General features: G+C 39.8%; 1 protein-coding gene across 2 annotated transcripts; it reads right to left on the bottom strand.

Moving 5' to 3' along the window:
- Window positions 1-4,201: 4,201 nt before the first annotated feature.
- Window positions 4,202-13,405, bottom strand: eef1b2 (eukaryotic translation elongation factor 1 beta 2). Of its 2 annotated transcripts, XM_043693322.1 has the most exons (7): window positions 13,140-13,401; window positions 12,241-12,363; window positions 10,196-10,322; window positions 9,454-9,520; window positions 8,826-8,951; window positions 7,208-7,275; window positions 4,202-4,330 (listed from the first exon to the last, which is right to left on the bottom strand). In XM_043693322.1, exons 1-7 carry the CDS (start codon window positions 13,217-13,219, stop codon window positions 4,244-4,246), a joined length of 678 nt encoding a protein of 225 aa, XP_043549257.1. In that variant the 5' UTR covers window positions 13,220-13,401; the 3' UTR covers window positions 4,202-4,243. The 2 variants fall into 2 exon arrangements, with proteins under 2 accessions (XP_043549257.1, XP_043549259.1); XM_043693324.1 differs by lacking the exon at window positions 12,241-12,363 and having other exon boundaries at window positions 13,140-13,405.
- Between the last annotated feature and the right edge of the window lie 7 nt (window positions 13,406-13,412).

Here is a 13,412-nt window from a genome sequence, read left to right as displayed (position 1 = left end):
ATTAGGCCTGCTTGATTTTGAACTTTAAGAGGCTAGAGATGATCTGATCAAAGTTACAATATTAGCAGAGAAAAACAGTAGATAACAAAGCCATTTCTATTGATTAGGGATTCTAAGATAGGAACTGTCTAAATATTAGGAAGCATGCACTGAAGAGGTGTATAAAGTGTTTCTCAAAGGTTGATAGATATTTGGAAGTTTTTGACAAAACATGAGATGTAGGATCAGTCACTAACTAATTGAGAATACTTTAGATTAAGAAAGATTGAATTATAGGCAAGCATATGGAGTTAAGCCACAGTTCAGTCATGATTTCAGTGAATGGTGGAACAGACTTGGAGGCTAACTCTTGTTTACATGCTATGCATATTCTGTTAAAGAGTTTACAGCCAAAGGGCCAATATTGCCTCAAGTCAGAGTTGAATTGCCAAGTTGTGCCATTACATTGCTAGTTCTTTTTACCAGTTCTAGCCCTCTCAAATGGATTGAAAAAGCTAAAACTTGTTCATTGCAAGTAAATTTCAAATGCAGCAACTTGTAGTCGAAAGCCCAGTAAATGCAAAAATTCATTTATAGTTCAATACTTCAGTGTCTGTGGAAAGAAATCATTTGTTTGAACATCTAAATTGAAAGGGAAAAAAATCATTTGGAAACACCAAGAAAATGCAATATTATCTACCAATTAAAGCTGGTTAGTTGTGAAGTCCTGCAAAAGAATTCCCGGTGATTAATCCAAACCTAATGGATAACACTGCAATATCACCACTTATCCTCATCACTGCACCAAGTACAAAAATATTGGAGTAGATCGTATTACTGAAGTTTCCCAGCCAAGATTCACTAATTCAACAGGCGAGCTGAATCCGAACTACACTTTGCAAAGATAAAAATCAGTGTAGTATCAGATAATGCTTGGAATTCTTAGACCTCAAAACAATGGTACAGCAAGGTTTCAAAAGCATTTTTAATGTGGAGAATTCAAAGGTATTCAAAACTCATTTTTGCAAAGACTTGGCAGTAATCACTGGCTTCCATATACCTGACCTGAAGAACCAGGTTTTTCCACACTGATGCACAAACCAGTGACTTATCTTGCAACATGGCACAAATCCCAGCTCAGAAGTAATCATTCATGTCCTAAGTTGGAATAACAGCCTTCTTTCCTTAAAGCCCCTGGGTGCCAAGGAGGATTGATCACTGTACACCAGGGAATAACTTTTGTTTCAGTGATACCACTTTCCCCATTCCAACAATGGAAAGTAATCTGTTAAATCTACCCATTAAATGTAAATAGTATAGCCAAATAGAAGTCACCATGCAAGATTACAGATTAATCTTGCAATTTCATTGCTCTTGAAATTGTTCAGCAAGTGATATGACCCTACAGTATTTCAGTGAAAAAGAATTTTCAAGTCCTAAATGGACCTGAGCTGAAAAGCAGACTCCCAGCATCAAGAATGAGTTAGGAAGGTGGCCACTTGTCTGCATCAGCTCTCCCAATGGACATATGACAAGGGGCCATTCCTGCTTTTTCCCGTGCTTTTTATCTGATCAGACAAATCAGATCTCATCCTCTTGAATACCCTGACCATAACACTAGTGATTACATCACAGACTAACAACATCCTTCACAAATCTTTTGCCATCTTCAAATCTGATCTTTCATATTTGTTCAATTTACCACTGGGAACACTGCCCTTTGTTTTCATAACTGTCAAACTAATCATTTAACAAAAGTTGCATTGATTGATAGCTTCACCTGCTTGATATCACACTCCGAACCATGAAATAAGAACTTTATTTTAACAATCAGCAATGCATTAGGATTTGGCACAACTGACAATCCTGAAAAAAGTATTTCAAAAGTACAGTAATCAACAGTCAGATTGCTGTTAGAAACTCAACTTATGGCATTTCTAACATGGAGAACCAGAAGGGCAAATATTCAATGAGACTGATCTCAATTGTTGTGCTTGGTGAGGGGATGGAGTCAGTGTAACCTGTGACAATAGTTCACCCATGTTTGTATGAAATCTTGGCATTAGTCAGATCAAGGATCTACAATGGGATACTAACCTCTAACAGAACTCCCCAGAGGTATCCAGTGTAAAGCAAATTCAATTCACTTCAAGACAAAGTAATGGCTGAAGGTACTGGATGCTGCCAAGTCAAGGAGCCCAGACTTTCCAACAATATTGAAGATTGTGCTCTAGCTCCAGCTCCAATTCTGGCATTTCCAAGATATGTCCTTAACACAAACCAGGACAAAAAACAATCCAGTCAATTACCACCTCACTAGTCAGCTCATTGTTAAGCATGGTTAAGTGTATTTCTATCAAGCAGCACCTAATCAGCATTCTGACCAATACTTCACCAGGGGTACTCACTCCTGACTTTATTACAGCCCAAAAAAAAAACAGCTCAGACCCACAGGCTAAGGAAGAATGACTGCTCTTGACATCAAGACACATTAGGTTGAATATGTAATCAAGGAGCCCCATTAGTGGTTACAGATGGCAAGATGGTCGTAGGTTTTTGGACGTCAATCTTCAGTTTAGGACATCACTGCAGGATTTTCACATGGTAACACCCAAGCAATCTTTAACAACCTTCCTTTCAAGGAAAGGATGGGAATGATAGGATACTTCCAAAATCAGACTGGGCTCTTCATGGTGACCTCAGCTGTCAAGGAAAGTGAACTTGGGCTGATGAGAGTCACTGCACTACAAACCAGTTGTCCAACCAACTTACTGAATCAGATTGAATGTTCAAGGTGGTTGAGTGCTACTGTTTCAACCACTGATAGTTCACTATCTACAATGCAGCAACTCAAAGTTTGCTTTTAAACTTGTAATCTCTGCCATTAAGAACAGACGAGGCATGTGTGCATCACCAGTGGGGACATTTTCCACCAAGCCACCATTATCTTTACTTAGTATCTTTCTCTACTCCTGCTGGGGGAAAATACTGCAATTCACCCTCTCCTCACACAGACTGGTCTACCTACAGCATTTCAAGGATACTGCTCAAATACCTTCAAGGGCAATTAGGAGGGGCAAAGAGGCCTTTCAAGCTTCATACAGCCAATGAAAGTTACAGAAAACCCTTTAAATTCCAGATCAACAGTTGGTATTTTGAACCTTCAACTTCACCTTAGGTGCAGGTGCATTGTTCATTGAAACAAATTGCAGGTAGACAGGTTGGTGCATTGCAATTGTGCAGGACACTTAAGGCTACTTTAGTGTCAATTCTGGCCTATTAGAAGGTTGTTAAACATGAAGGCACATATTTTCAAGGATTGTGCAAGGACAGGAGGCTTTGAGTTATATTGAATGTCAAAACAGTTCAGGCTTCCCCACCACCTTATGAAGTGTCAAAGGCTGAGGTGTAACTTTATAGGGGTTTGGAAGGACATAGGGCACGGATAAGGTGAATAGCCATGGTCTTATGCTCAGTAGGGGAATCCAAAATTAGAGGGCATAGGCTGGAGAGGAGGTGAAAGATTAAGGATCTGAGGGGCAACCTTTTCAAAGGGTTGCTTATATGGAGCAAGCTGCCAGAGGAAGGTGAAGTGGGTGCAGTTAGTGTTTAAAATGCATCTGAATGGGGACATGGATAGGAAAGGTTTAGAGGGATATGTTCCAAACAAAGGCAAACGGAACTCAGCAAGATTGGAATGTCTGGTTGGCACAGGTGAGTTGACTGAAGTGTGTTTCCATGCTTTGATTTATTCCAAACAAGCAATGCAATTTACATTAACACTGGATTACAATTTCCTTTCATAGAAAACTTGACCTTTAATACTGTGGGAAAACTACAAGTTACAAAGTCAATAGTTGGTCTTCCATTGCAGTCTCCACATCAATGGTGCACAAAACAGCTTGCCTATCAGATTGAAAATTGATCATTCAAGTCAGCGTTTACCTGCACACTGGATTAAAAATATCAAGTTGAAGGAATTGCTGTTGAAACAAATTAAATGAAGTAAAGGGAAACAGGCAATTCCATGTGACTTAACCAAATTCTGTTCTATGTCACCATGAACTGAGACTCCTGTTTAAGCAACTTCATACACTGTCAACTTCAGTAAGACTATTCTGTTCAAAATCTTCCATGGCAGACTGGTAATCTTCACTTCCTTGGTTTTTGAAATTCCAAGGCTACAAAGGCCCACCTCAATAAGACAAAGGACCAGGTTAAGTTCTGGACGTCAATTTTTATTAAGTGTTCATTTGTTGTCATTCTACACTTTGTTGAAGGCTGCAACATCAACAGACTGTACATAATCTTCAAATGCAACAATAGCTTCTTCCAGCATATCTGTTCCCACCTGAAAAGAAATACTCAATTAGATTATTCTAAGACATACACTATTGGCAGTTAAGGTTAAATCCAAAGATTCTGCAACTACATAAGAACAAGAGAGAACACAACCCTTAAAGATCAATGAGAATCTGTGTTGAACCTCAGGAGATGGGACAGATACTGAAATGAGTATTTACTATGGAGAAAGAAATGGAGGGTCCAGAATTTAAAAATTCATGTTTCAAAAACAGTTTATGTTAGAGGAGGAAGTGGTGGAGTGCTGAGAAAAAGTTGATAAATCGCTTGGACCTAATAAGTGCACCCCAGGATACTTTAGAAGTTTGGCAAGAAATTGTTGGGGCCCTAGCCAAAATATTGCTATCTATAACTACAGATGAGGTACATGTTGACTGGAGGATGGACAATGTTGTGCCTTGAAGAAAGACTGTTAAAGTGGTGGGTAAATTGGAGGTGATTCTTAAAGATAAATTTGTGTACTTAAGAGGCCAAGCTAGGGATTGTCAGCCTGGTTTTGTGCAAAGAATCATATCTCTCAAATGTGCCTCGAGTTTGAGGAAGAAACCAACACTCGGGAAGGAGGGGGCAGAGTATGTTTACATTGACTTTAAAGCATTTAAACAAGGTTCTGCATGGTAGACTAATTTGTGAAGTTTGATCTTCTAGGATTCAAGGTGAGCCTGCCAATTCACTTGAGGCTTCTGACCAGTGGTGCTCCACAGGGTCCACTTTTATCACTAAAATAAACATTTAGATGAAAATGAAGCATGGTTACATTTGTGGATGACACCAAATTCAGCGGTATAGCAGATAGTGAAGGTGGTTATTTAACATTAAAGAGACCTTGATTAGCTGGGTCAATGGATTCAGGAGTGGTAATTATGAGTTTAATTTGGATAAGAGGTAAACTAACTAGTTGATAAACTAACAAGGACAAGGTTTATGTATAGGACATTGGTATGGCCTCTTGGAGTACGTGCTCAGTCTTGGTCACCCTGCTAGAGAGGATATTAAATTGTGATGGGTTCAGAAACGATGCACCAGAATGTTGCCAGGAAGACAGGGTTTGAGTCATAAGGACAAGCCGGCACATTTTGCATTGCAGCATAGGAGTCTGGAGGTGACCGTAGAGGTTTATAAAATCATGAGTATAATTAAAGTGAAAAGCAGGTGTCTTGTCCCTCAGGTAGAAGAGTTCAAGACTGGGAAGCATATTTTTAAGGCAAGGGAAAAAGATTTAAAATGATAGACTTTAAAAATAACTTCCAGAGGAAGTGGTGAATGCCAAAATAGTTTGAAAATCTAAAAGAAATTTGGATAATTACATGGGATAGGAAAGATTTAAAAGGCTACAGGCCAAGTGCAACAGGTGAGATTAGTTTACTTTGTGACAGTTAGCATGATCACACTGGACCAAAGGGTGTTTCCATGCTGTATACCTCGGAGTCCATACAAATTCAAAATTGTGTATGCACCTTTAAGTGCCAAGATACTTTACAAAACTGCATTTGGGATTTAAAAATACAGTAACAGGAAGTCAATTCACGTAAAATGTTGTGGTAAACAGCTTGCTTCATAAATCAATTTAACCAACAATTTAAATGAGAGGGTTCCAGTAAATTAACAATCATAACCACAGGAATCATTATGCTTCAGACAGTAGATATATGAAACAAAAAGATAGAGTTTGAGTTTCACCATGTTCCCACCTTCAACTTACTAGAACTTGAACTTCCCAGTGGCAAATGGATAAAGGAAAAGCTAAATTCCAATTCCAGAACAAGTAGAAGTACACCACTGCCATACAACGTTTGGGGAGAAAGCAAAAAGTTATAGGATAAGTACATCAAGGACATGACAACTGGGGAAAGAGGGACCATTCAGGACAGAGGCAAATCTGAGGGGATTTGAGGAGATTTTATTAGAGGGTGACAGCAATCAGGAATGCACAGCCTGAGGGGGCAGTCTAAGCACAAAACCTTAACTTTTTAAACAAGAACTTGCACAACCACTCAATAGCAACATTCAAGACCTTGGGTCAAGTGCTACTAAGCGCGACCAGTATAGATCTGGAGTAGTCAGTACAGACTTTATGGACTGAAGTGCCTCTTCTGTACTATATGATTCTAAGACCATAGTGGCTACAGAGACTGCACTGTGGAAATTCTGTAGGATGTTACTTATTGACCATAAACAAATCTCACCCATTCTAACATGAAGCTTCATCAAAATGTATGCACTATAACAAAGCACTGATTTGTGGGATTTGCCTAAGCAAATTAATACCAAATTCTTCACAAGCAAATCTGTGCATTTGTAATAGAAGTTTGCAAAATTCAAGGTTCAGCTAAATCATGCAAATTAAAGTTTAAGCCCGACAGTCAAAATTTTTACTCAACATCATGTTTAAAAGGAAACAGGATTCAAACATTCCAAATGTTAATTCATCAAAACAGCAAATCAAATACTTGTACTTGCTCTCAGTTCAGTCGTAAAAGGGACAGAGTTCATGCTTATGAATTGGCTCTGAATTTTTGAAGCTGGCAATGACAAGCTAAAACTAAATTCAGAAGCATCACATGTTTAATAGGTCACTCATTTACCTTTATTAGTCAGGTTCAAAATTCTGCAGGAACAGTTAGCATCAACAGAATACTTCATGAGACAATAAAGTGAGCATTTAACCCAAGTGTAAAAGAGGGGCAGCTGAAAAGCACTCAATTAAAAAATCAGGACTAATTCTATCCAATCTTTTCTGGAAAATCAATTTAACTCTAGAATACTTCAATAATTCAAATGAATTAAAATAGGCAGCTTTAAAAATTCGTACAAGCACTTAAATACAGGCTTTCAGCAGCTAATTAGATTTGTTTGCTGTTCTTACCTTGTCATCTTCAACTACACATTGAATCTGTAGCTTTTTGATGCCATAGCCTACAGGAACCAGTTTGGCTGCAAGGGGAGAGAGATTATTAGATATACAAAAAAGCACCCCCCCATCTCAGAATTAGCCTAACAAAGTCAACTCAAGTCTATGCCACAATTTAATTCTAAACCAGCCAAAACAGTTTGCTCAACCCTCTGATTTGAGTGATGGAATGTATCAGTGCCAACTACATTTGAGGAAATTTATAACTTCAGAAGTAAGGTAAAGAGGTTCTACCCAAATCATGCAAACTTAAAGTTACTCAACGACACAGAGCAAAGGTTACTGAAACATTTGCACCACCAGAGCCTATTTCAGTATTAGACAAATGTCATAACCCCTCAGATACCTTGGAGCACATGGGCAGTCAGGGAGGGGATTGGAATGCATCATGAACCAATTTCAAATAAGTTTGTAATGTCTACCATTTTCAAATGGCTACAAAAGCTTCCCAGACTGTCATTTAGGCCACAATTTAAAAACAAGAGGATTAAAATTGTTTCAGCTGCACAAAGCACCACAACAGTCTCAAACCCATTTTGGGAAGCAGTGACAGAAGTTTCACCCAATTTAAAATAGACTGCAAAAGAAAATGAAACCAATAAACTCCAATGCAGAGAGTGACTTTGTTTGAAAGTGATTAAGATATTTAACTACATGCAATGACTATCACCCAAATATATCAAGTGGATGTATGGGTTTAAAGAGCGAAAAGATTTTAAAAGGGGCAACTTTTTCACATGGAAGGTGGTGTGTATGGAATGAGCCAGAGAAAGAGGCAGTCGCTGGTACAATTACAACATTTAAAAGGCACCTGGATGGGTCTATGAATAGGAGATGGGAGGGATATGGGCCAATTGGACTAGATTAATTTAAGATACCTGGTCAGCATGGACCAATTGGACCGAAGGGTCTGTTTCTATGCTGTAAATCGATGACAGTAAACGGTTTTAGATTAGATTACATTACAGTGTGGAAACAGGCCCTTCGGCCCAACAAGTTCACACTGACCCGAAGCGCAACCCACCCACACCCCTACATTTACCCTTTACCTAACACTACAGGCAATTTAGCATGGCCAATTCACCTGACCTGCACATCTTTGGATTGTGGGAGGAAACTGGAGCACCCGGAGGAAACCCATGCAGACACGGGGAGAATGTGCAAACTCCACACAGTCAGTCGCCTGAGGCAGGAATTGAACCCAGGTCTCAGGTGCGGTGAGGCAGCAGTGCTAACCACTGTGCCACCCACAAAGTTACACAACATATGCCTGTATACAAAAATATTGATGTTAACCTTACCCCAGATGGACCAATGAAATCCAGCACAGTAATCACTCATGTAGATAACTGCAACTAGCCATCCGAATGATACAGGTACATGGCTCCTGTTGCTACCCAAGCCAATAATCCACTTGACTGCTTAATTCTTTGCTTTTCAACATTTGAAAAATATCTACAGAAAAGTGACTTGAGCCAAGAGACCTCAAGACCTAACAATATTGACTGATTCAGTATTTATGTACCACATGACAACTGCCAGACCGCTTACAATATTGTAATATAATACTCACAGGCACCCCAAAGTAAGCCATCCATTGTCACTGAACGTACACATTCTTCCAATTTGACCATGTCAGTTTCATCATCCCATGGCTTTACATCCAACAAAATAGATGATTTCGCAATAAGTGCTGGCTCTAAAAGAGAATGACAAGATGACAAGCATGATCATTAAGGAGCAGCTTGCAATTACGTGCAGTTATACAGAGGACTTAGCATACAAATGAGTGCATGTCTCATCTTACCAGTATCCCAGCACCCCAGACACTCCTTATATACAAACAGACAAATCTTACTGCTAACATTTCAGCTTATTAGAAACATGGGTTTTGTCAGATTCAATTAATTCACATCACTGATTCAGTCGAAAGATGGTGAATTGAAATCATCATTAAAACCATTGTATTTCACAGCATCATCTACTTAATGCAGCTGCAAACAATCAGCATTACAGAATACATTAGGAATGAAATGGAATCTGAACAGTGTGCACTTGCATAGCTCTGTCACCACATTTAACATATCTATTTGGACATATCAAAAATAAAAAATATCGTACAAAGCTAAAAAGTATTTAAAGAAGCTGACGAATTAAGGACCTACTGAAGACTACTTTAAACTTAAAACATGACAACCTACTTTTGGACTTCTTAGCTTCATATTGAGCTAGACGTTCTTCTTTGAGCCTTTTAGCCTCTGCACTTTCCTGTAAGAAACAAATGCAAACTGTCACGTGTGCTCGCAGAACAGTGTACTGAAATATATATCCATATTCAAGTATGCTTTCTCTACAGATGCTGACTTTTTGCCAGCAATTTGTTTCATCTCCAGCTTCTGCAGTTTTAGTGAAAATTAGCACCAATTTCATTAGACAAAGCATAACCACAAATTCAGCTAAAGGATGGCAAATGGTAAAATCAAAAACTAGTCTCAGACTCCAGGAAGTGACAAACCATGGCATTCCAAATAGCATATTATTTGGCTCCAAGTCAGTTTCTCAAGCTGCCCTCAAATCCAGTTTATACCCAAATCATTTTCAGATGGTGACAACCAGCCTCATTCCACAATCCAAGACAGAATAGTGCTTCATTGTCTCAGCCACTCCAATTTTTAAGCAAATTCCACAAATTTGCAACTACATGAAGCTACTTTTGAAGTTAAACAGATTCACTAGTGCCCCAACCAGCTCAGTTGAGTGTCAGGCCAAGTTATGAATCAAGGATGAAGAAATCTGAAGCCATTCAATTTTGAATTTAAGTAAGAGTACTTAAATTTAAAACAGTTTCCACAAGACTACCCATAGCAAAAACATTCTTGGCCTTAATCTCAGCCTATTCCGGGAGGGTTTAAATCACAAGTAGAAGAACTGCATAGAACCCACCTCTTCATCATCGGAACCAAAGAGATCGATGTCATTGTCATCGTCATCATCCACAGCTTTTGCTGATGTTGTATCTGCTACATTTTGTGGACCATATTTACTGAGGGGTTGCTTAACACCTGGAAGGCTAAGAATGATTTAAGTTCAGTAACAAGAAAGCAAACTTCAGATTTGACAGTTTCTACTTCTATCCACCCAGTAAACTGATAAAGGTATGAACAGAATAGATCATGAAGTTGCTTTGATAAATCCTGCTCCCCTACCCACCCTCTTGTAAGACACCAAGGAAAGACTGGTTTTGGAGCTGCAATTACTCTGCCTCAGATCAAATCTTCAAACCTTTACATGGCAGGATGTTGCTGATTCTTCCCAGGTCAAGAGATTGTTACCATTTGGGTAAAATTTCTGGAGTTGGAATCCTCCAAGTTGAAAATGAAGTGGGCGCAGACTTGAGTTGGACATGATCAATATCAAGACATTTGGAAAGGAACAAAACAGAAATAATCACTACACAAGAAAGCCTAAATCCATAGCTTTTGAATACAGCTCTGATGAACTGATTTGATTACTGATTTGCAGTCTCAAAGTTAATTCTTATCTTTTTGAAGAACCCAAGTGTGACATCTGAAGTTTTTGCCATGGATTGCCATGTGACTGAAGAGATCAACAACTGGTGAGTACTACATAACATTGTCACACTACATGGAAGCTAACTTGCTGTTGGATCTCAATGGCAGTTGCCAAGGTATGGGATCTCGAAACCACTCAAGTCTCTGCTTCAACATAAATGGAAGGGCAATATTTGACTAAACAGGTCTTAAGTCAATCTAAGATCATTTGCCAAAAACTGAACTAGAAGTCTTGTATAGATGAAGCAATGAAACAGCAGTCATCCACATATGCATGATTACAGTTATCAGCTTAAATTAGACAGAGGCAGCGAAGTAAACAGTATTTGGTACTCACTATTGGAGAGTTCTTCCTCTAAGTGACAAGCCACTCAAGTATAATGTATTAATACATTCCTGAGTATTAGGACTGAAAATTATCTTATGCTAAACTCAAAGCAAAGGTTTGAAAAACTCAGTTTTGCAGGAGGCAGGAACAGAATAGGAAAGCTGAGAACACTGATCACTGATTTGGAGGCCAGATTTGACCACAGTCAGGGTGGAGGAAATGCATGGACTAAGATCATGGAAAGAGTTTGAAATCATCAAGAAATTTTACAGTAGTTGGACAACTGATCAACTTAAATGTGCAACCACAGGACGATAAATAGAAACTTCAAAAAGAACTGCAGATGCCCAAAATTTGAAACAAATACAAACTGGAGGAACAAAATCTGGCAGCATCCATGAAGTAAGTATGAGTCCAGAGACTGTTTTGGAGAAGGATCTCTGAACACAATGACTTTGTCTCCACAGATACGACTAAAACAATTGAGTTTTGCAAGCAATTTATTTTTCATTCTTAATGGCATACTCCTGGTCAGATACTGAAACGTCAATGGATACAGAAATGTACAAAGAGCAGGGAGCTGTTTGAATAGTCATAACTGGATCTTTAGAAAGCCCCATCTTTAAAACCAGATACATACTGAATACTCGATGAAAGCCAGTACAAGCTTAATGGACCAAGAAATGTCAAAATGGTAACATATAGTTCATAACAAATCAGTTTGTTTTGAACTGGTATGATTAACTCAAGCACATCAGACTCAGCCTGAGAATTAAGTTATCAGGCGGTCATGAATTATGAGCTTACAAATTTGAGACATTAAGTCCACAAGACATTTAATAGAAACAGGGAAATTCTGTCTCCTTACATATCAAAGGAAGTGACAACATCAATAGTAAACCTGACTCCCAGTGTACAATTGAACAGCAATCTCCTGGATCATCCAAACATCAAAAAAAATAGTTAAGCTATCACATTGCAGATCTTTTACCTTAACCAATGAAATAATTGCCCAATGGTCACTAAAGTCATTATCACTAGTGGGATTCACAATAAATGCCAAACAGCTCATATCAAACTGAACATACCAATCCTTGGTGCTTTCATAGGATAGGATATGATTGTACCAACGAAGTGCATGGTAGAAGTCAGCTAATGGTGGAGCACCAAGAGCTTCAAAGACAGCTATGTCAGCTTGTGATGGAACATACCTGCAAAAGATTAGGAATTACTGTTCAAAATAAAAGATTACCACCACACACAACTGCTACTAAAAGCTAACTTATCTAGGGCATTGAACAACTGAAGTTTTAAAAATAACCAAGGGAGATCTCATGTAAGATCAAGAACACCTTGGGGTCCTTGAAAGGAGAGCGTGGAGATATAGGGAGGGAATGGATCCCAAGATTTTGGGCACGCGAGCTGGGGCAGGAGCAAAAGAGGAGACAGTCCAGGAAAGCGTCAGGGAGGGGGAGAAGAGAAAAAATATAGTAGTGGTATATTTTGAGAGGCTGTTGAAATAGAAGAATACCAAAGGGGGGTGGGGGATGAGAGCGCATATGGGAAGTGGGAAAGAAAGAGAATACAGTCGGAAACAGTGGAAGAAGCGGGAAGGAACAAACCTACCCAGAAAAAAAAAGTGTTAGGTGAGGGCTAAGTCATGTAGGGAAAATAGAATGAACAAAAACACGGAGGCTCCTGGTAAGGGGGTGGGAAAAAAAGAGAAAGAGTAATAGAAAGGTGGGGGGGGGGGGGGGGGAAAGAGAAAGGGAGAGACAGGAGACGATCAGGACGAAATTTAACTGAAGTGAGTCTTTGGGGGGGGGGTGGGGGAAGAAAAGATCGAACTGTCGAGATGGCGAAGGGTCCGAGTGACACCCACCACGGGGCGGAGACACCTGCCCGGGCGGCGGGGCGAGGGCCTCACCCGGCATGCGTTGGCAGACCCCAGCCGACCATATCCGCCCTCAAGCGCGGCCTTACCCACCCCTCGATGTAGCTCCGGTCCGCCAGGTAGTCGTTCAGCACCTTGAGGCCGGAGGGTGATTTGAGGTCGCCGAATCCCATGTGGCCGGTTAAGAGTGGGCGTGTGAGAGAGAGAGAGAGAGAGGAAGGCGGAAAAAAGCAAGCGGCCTTGCTCTGTCTATCTGCGTGCGTGTGAGAGGGAGGGCGGGAAGACTCAGCAGCTCCCGGTCTTCACTGACACGTGCCCGTTCCGCCTGCGGTGTCCGTTACAAAAGGCCGAAGCGCAGGCGCGACG

Source organism: Chiloscyllium plagiosum, chromosome 7, assembly GCF_004010195.1.
Source record: "Chiloscyllium plagiosum isolate BGI_BamShark_2017 chromosome 7, ASM401019v2, whole genome shotgun sequence".
In the NCBI taxonomy this organism is placed as follows: domain Eukaryota; kingdom Metazoa; phylum Chordata; class Chondrichthyes; order Orectolobiformes; family Hemiscylliidae; genus Chiloscyllium; species Chiloscyllium plagiosum.
The sequence above is the reverse complement of the archived record's forward strand: the minus strand, read 5'-3'. Positions and strand labels throughout refer to the sequence as shown.

Excerpts from the sequence above, each read along its gene's own strand:
- eef1b2 (XM_043693322.1), bottom strand. The coding sequence starts at position 13,219 with ATGGGATTCGGCGACCTCAAATCACCCTCCGGCCTCAAGGTGCTGAAC. Across the intron at positions 10,323-12,240 it reads TATGAAAGCACCAAGGATTG|CCTTCCAGGTGTTAAGCAAC; the intron begins GTATGTTCAGTT and ends AATCATTCTTAG. Across the intron at positions 9,521-10,195 it reads TTGGTTCCGATGATGAAGAG|GAAAGTGCAGAGGCTAAAAG; the intron begins GTGGGTTCTATG and ends TGTTTCTTACAG.